Here is a 6,000-nt window from a genome sequence, read left to right as displayed (position 1 = left end):
AATAGGATGGGCTGGAGGGATCGGATTAAAAAGGCGAAATGCGAAGTGCATTGTCGGTATCAATTTGTTTTATAGTTTTGTCTATTTATTATTACTTTAAATTTTAGTGTTCGTGGTTGGATGACGAAGTTTTTATTTACTTTTTAAACAATATATAAGCCTTATAAGGTATTAAAATATAGTGAAAATTAAGATATTTATGGATGCTCTAATAGTTTCACTACCAATATTAATTAAGTGTAGATAATAAATCTATGGTAGATTCGAAAGGGGATGATCTTACAAGGATGAGGCCACTAGCAATCTTGTAGACTTGCACACACAAAAGAGTGAATGCAAAGCTCACGGGAGACATCGGTGTGGTGTCAGCCGTAGGCACTCCGACGTTAAAGTCAACACAATTATGAGGGAATCTAGTAAGGCTGAGAGCAGGAAAGGGTTAGCAGAGTGTTTGGTGCACGACTTAATTGGTGTAAAGTGGTGAGAACTCAGTTATACGATAATCGGAATAGAGTAGTCAGAACTATACTCTATAGTGGGAAAATGGCGCTGGTTCTTGGAAACAAGAACTTAGAGAGCAAGTGAGAAGCATTGGGATTGAATGAATAATAAAAGAGCAGACTTCTATTTATATAGTGAGCTAAGAAGGCTTAAATTCTTGTAGAACTCGAAGTTCTACTAGTTCAAAATTTTCAATAAACAAAAAAATCGTATAACTTATCTATGCAGAATTAGGAGTATTTATTCATGTAAGATTAAGAATCTTTGATAAATTAGGAAGTGTGTGGAACTTAGAGTCCTATTCTAGAATTAGGTTGATGGGCTAGAACCTAAGTAAGCTCATCTAGTAGAATGGCCAAACTTATAAGGAGGCTCAATTCATAGAATGACTTTAACTGTAGAGTGATCATACTCCTTGAGTAGCCAAATTCATGGAATAAACTAACTCATGGTTTGGACCAGCTCATAGAATTGGTTGGCCCATTGAAAAGATCTCCTTATAAAATGGGCCATCTTGTTGTATGGTCCTTCCAAGATAGATTTAAGACTATGTCCAATTGGAATTGGACTATGACATTGGGCTATGTCAAGTTTACTTTGTTTTTGGGCTTGCCAAGGCTCAATACAATTTTTTGCCATACATTACGTCGACATGAAAATTTAAACTTAAAATCTAGTCAGTTAATTGTTGAATAGGAGGGTAATAAAATTTTGTCTATTCTTTATCAAGTAATTAATGTAATTGATTATGTGAAAATACCTTGCATCCTCAAGTTTTCTGTAAACTAAAGTTGGCTTATCTAAACTTGCTGTTTCAGATATCGGTGACCAGACTCTCCATGCGGCTTTTGAACTAGTCAAATAATGCTTTTGGATGACTCCCAGATTCTTGAAATTATTAGAAAACCTTGGTCGGTCATATTGGAGGCTGCAAAACAAGGAAACCTTGCGTTTCTAAACATAATTTTTTGTGCATATCCTGATCTGATGTTTGAAGTTGACGAAAATCATTGCACCATATTTCATTATGCTGTCATGTATCGTCACTCTAGTATATTCAGAATCATTTATGACATAGGTTCATTGAAGGATTTGATAATTAAGAACACAGATGAAGAAGGGAACAACATCTTGCATTTAGCAGCAAAGTTGCCACCACCAGACAGACCCAATAATATCGAATCAGCTGGAGCACTTTACCATCTGCAAAGAGAGCTACTTTGGTTCAAGGTGAATATTCAATTACTCCGGCTTGTATGGAATAAAATACTTTGCTATTTCCTTGACGGATAGATGTTTCGTTACTAACTGTAGGCAGTGAAGAACATTTTGCACCCAGTGAATGCTGAAGCTACAAATAAAAAAGGGAAAACTGCTAGAGATTTATTTACTGAACAGCATAAAGATTTAAAGGATAAAGCTGAGAAATTGGCTAAGGACATCGACAAATGCATGCATCGTCGGGAACACTTATTGCCACCGTGGTTTTTGCTGCAGCTTTTACGTACCAGGGGGAACCAATGAAGAAACAGGAACTCCACATTTTGTTCAAAGACCTTCCCTCATAATTCTTGCAATATCAGATACCATAGCATTACTATTATCCTCGTCATCCATCATAAGGTTCTTACCGTTATCTCTCCCGATACGAAGAAACAGATTTCATTTGCGGTTGAGTTACGATTGGATGTGGGATTATCCTTACTTCTCTATTCAGTACAATCAATGTGGTAGTGTTTTGTTCAACTATGTTCATCTCTTCAAAGATGGGATGCTATGGAGTCGTTATTATTGCGGCAATGACTGTTTTCACAAGCTTCATGTCGTGGGAGAAATATTGGACTGTGGCTGGAAAGCTAAACCGTTTTAACCTACAATCACTAAGTGCGGTCTTTATACAAATTCATTTGTAGAGAAAACTTAATTTATGAAAGCAGGCTTATTGCGGTTATATTGTTAAGAAGCAGAAGCACGGAAACGCAGCGTTTTGTTAATCACTGTTAGTAGCTGTTATGTTACAGTCTTAGTTCTCGCGAGTTGTATGTACTCCCGGGTTTTGCCCTAACACATCTTCATTGTAATATAATAAAAGATTTTCCTGCATTTTCTAGTTTGCCAAACACTCTAGATAAAAGAATTTTTTCTAATTCGATGGCGATTCCAATTACAAAATATTCTAGTTTTTTTTTCCATCTAGTCTGCAAATTGTTGCTCCAAAACTGGCTCAAGATAACGATCGAATATAATATTTATCTTATTGTATATAATATTAATAAAAATGGAATTTATAAATATTCCTTTAAAGAGATTTTCGAAATTATATTTAATGACATTTCAAATTAATTATTTTAAAATAAATGCTTAATTTACTCACTATTTGCCATAAATCCTATTTTTCTTTTTCTTCACAATTAGTTTGAAGTCGACATTTTCTTCCATAATTATGTGCACTATTTGTTGACTAAAAGGACCAAAAGCAAAGAAGAATCAAGTAAAGAGGAGTCACTTGATATTGTCTAAAGTGTGTTGTTTTGCTGTTAAGAAACCGTTTTCAGTTATCTGTTACAGGTTGTTATGCAAGTGTTAACTCTTTCATTTTGTATAAGAAAGAGAAAGGGTTTAATAGTAGCCAACAGTCTGTAATTGTATTTCATATCGTAAATACAAAATCGCTTTCGAATATTTTCTCTATGTTTTTCTTGAGTTTCAACACTCCACATGGTATCAGATCTCGACTCACATTGATGGCCAAAGATTCTGATTTCTCTCAGTTTCTAAATAATATTGGTAGTATGTCGAAAGATTCAAAAGCTGTACAACTTTGATTTTGGCTTCGAGTTACAAGTCATTAACCCTAAGTTGACGAGGAACAATTATCGCTTTTGGAGCGCACAAGTGCTGTTTGTTGTTGGTCCAATGAACTGGAAGGTCACCTCTTAGGTAGGATTCCTTGTCTCCACCAATGTGCTTTGTGAGTCTGAATTGAAACTAACCTAAGTAAAATTAGGGATGAAATATAGACCTAATAGTGATACTATCAGTGAGAAGTTAAATCCAGCCTATGTGATTTGGAAAGAACTAACAAGTTCTTGGTGGGTTGATTTCTGGCTTCGATTTCAAAAATTATGTTATGCTATATGTCCAAATGTTATTTTTCCATTGAAATTTGGTTAGCTCTAGAGAATGAATTTTCAACAGACTCAAAAGCTAGGGCTCTTCATCTTAAGAACTTACTTCAAACTACTCAAAAATGAAATCTGAGTATTGGTGATTGTTAGAGTAGATGCCATAGAGCCAATCAATTGTTGTAGAATTGACTCTTTGTAATAATGTTAATTAATCAATAATAAAAGGCATTTTGTTCTATATCGCGTAAATCATTATTATTGCAATATGTATTGATATATGTTCTTAGAATGGTAGAACCGTGACGAGGGTATCAAGTGTTTCAAATCTTGATAGTGAGAACCCTATGAGCACATATGGTGGCCATTCTAGAAACGTTCGTAGCTATAATATTATTCTGAAGTAAGGACACAGATAATACGGTAAGGCTATCATAGTGTTGAACGACCCTGTTGAAAGGCAGTGACAGATCTCACTTGTTAAGGTTGTTTGGTGACAACCTGGTGCAACATATGGGTGCTTGCTGTAGGCGATTACACCGCAGCAAGTTCACTGGACTGACCCACCAAAGGATTCCATATGGATGGTAACCCCAGTGTCTATGGAACAAATCCTCTAACGAATGGTGGTGCATGTGATCCTTAGACTTGAGATCACTAGAGCGCCTTGTGCACCGATTAGTGCAGTTTGACACTAGCCTAACGCAGTTCTATTTAGAGCTGTCAGTACGATGGTGATTGGCTGCATCAAGGAGTGTATCAAGACTATGGTGGATTGACAGAGGATTCATCACTTCCGAGTACAGGAGAAGTTATCTCACGGCGCCAATTCAGTATATGGCAATGACACTAAAACTGTGGCCACTGTGGGATTGAGTTGTTGCTCTATCCAGTTTATAATACGGGTCATTGGTCCAGAAACTTAATACATAATATAGAGAGTAACCGAAGGTTGACACTATTTCTATGCCTTCGTCTCATCAAGATAACGAATTATGAAAGGATCGAATTGTACGGTAACCATATCATTGACAAGTAGCTACTTTGCTGAATCCGAATCTATCGGGTGGCCATGATACCTTGCTAGGGGCCAATCTTGGTCTGTGTATAAGTGAGATGATTAATTAGTGTTAATCGCGATACTATACACTACCGGTATGATGAGGAGCCTATAGGTCACACATATAGAAGATAATTTAAGACTCAGGAAGAAAGAAGGGCGTTTTCGTCTTTTTGGGTGAAAGGGTATTTTGGTAATTTCATAGTGCAATTAAATTTGCTGAGGTCATAGCCTTTATTTAATTTGTTAGAAAAATTAAATAAGTGAAATTCCGGTTAAATGTGCGTTCGCACATAATTAATTAAATCATCATTATTGTTAAATGTTAATTAAATATTAATTGATTTTAATTGAGATAATGATGAATTAAATTAAAATATCTAATTGGAGTGTTTGGCAAATTGGGGATGTTTGGTTGGAGCCCAAGCCCATTCCATATGGGAATAGGGCAACTAAAATAACACTATAAAAGAAAAGGTTTTAGTTGAAAAAAATAAGAGTGTTATTTTATTATTCATTATTTCATTCTTGAAAAAGAGAAAACCTCCAGCCCCAAAACAGTCTCCCATGCCACTTTACTGTTTGATTGAAAATCAAACACTCCTTTTGTTTTCTTCTTGATTTCTTAAGGCCAAGGAGGATCTAGCAAATCCTTCATTGGTTCTTGTTGATTGTCTTCATGTGGACCTCTACGGTTCGATCCTACACTTGGATCGGTAGCAAACACATTTAGAGACGATATTGGTGGAGCCTCCAAATGTGGGTATGTTTCTTAAACCTTGAACTGATTTTTCTACAGATTTGATTATTTTATATAAACGGTGATTTTTGTACCCGGATCTTGGTTCTAAGGAACGATCTATAGAGTTTATATTTTTTGTTTTCCGCTGGGTAACTGGGTCGTTTACTAACAGTGATTATGTCAAAAAGATGAAAGAGATTGTAGAAAGCTTACTAGCTAGTGGATTAGTTGTTTCAGATGAGGATTTATTACAGTATGTGCTAGATGGACTAGAACCTAAATATGATGCTGCGGTTGTTACACTTACGTCTAGATTAGAGTCCAAAGTTGATACTGACACACTACAAGAAGCTCAATTTCTATTGCAGGAATATGAAATAAGACTTGACAAGTTTAATGCAATTGACTTTTATAATAGCTTAGCTAATATGGCTTCTGCTAATATGGTCCCTATTAACAATCCTAGTGATTGTAATGTTGCTAGTTTATTAGCTCAATCAAATCAGAACAATACGAATAATGTTAAAGCTACTAGAAATTCATTCAACAACGTTCCCTCACTGATATCACTT

At 35.5% G+C, this 6,000-nt stretch overlaps 1 protein-coding gene across 1 annotated transcript; it reads left to right on the top strand.

The window, feature by feature from the left end:
* The first annotated feature begins 1,365 nt into the window (after nt 1-1,365).
* On the top strand, nt 1,366-2,025 carry LOC116116012. Its single transcript, XM_031402119.1, has 2 exons — nt 1,366-1,731; nt 1,816-2,025. Exons 1-2 carry the CDS (start codon nt 1,366-1,368, stop codon nt 2,023-2,025), a joined length of 576 nt encoding a protein of 191 aa, XP_031257979.1.
* Nucleotides 2,026-6,000: the final 3,975 nt, after the last annotated feature.

Source organism: Pistacia vera, unplaced genomic scaffold, assembly GCF_008641045.1.
Source record: "Pistacia vera cultivar Batoury unplaced genomic scaffold, PisVer_v2 Contig76, whole genome shotgun sequence".
Taxonomy (NCBI): Eukaryota; Viridiplantae; Streptophyta; class Magnoliopsida; order Sapindales; family Anacardiaceae; genus Pistacia; species Pistacia vera.
The sequence above is the reverse complement of the archived record's forward strand: the minus strand, read 5'-3'. Positions and strand labels throughout refer to the sequence as shown.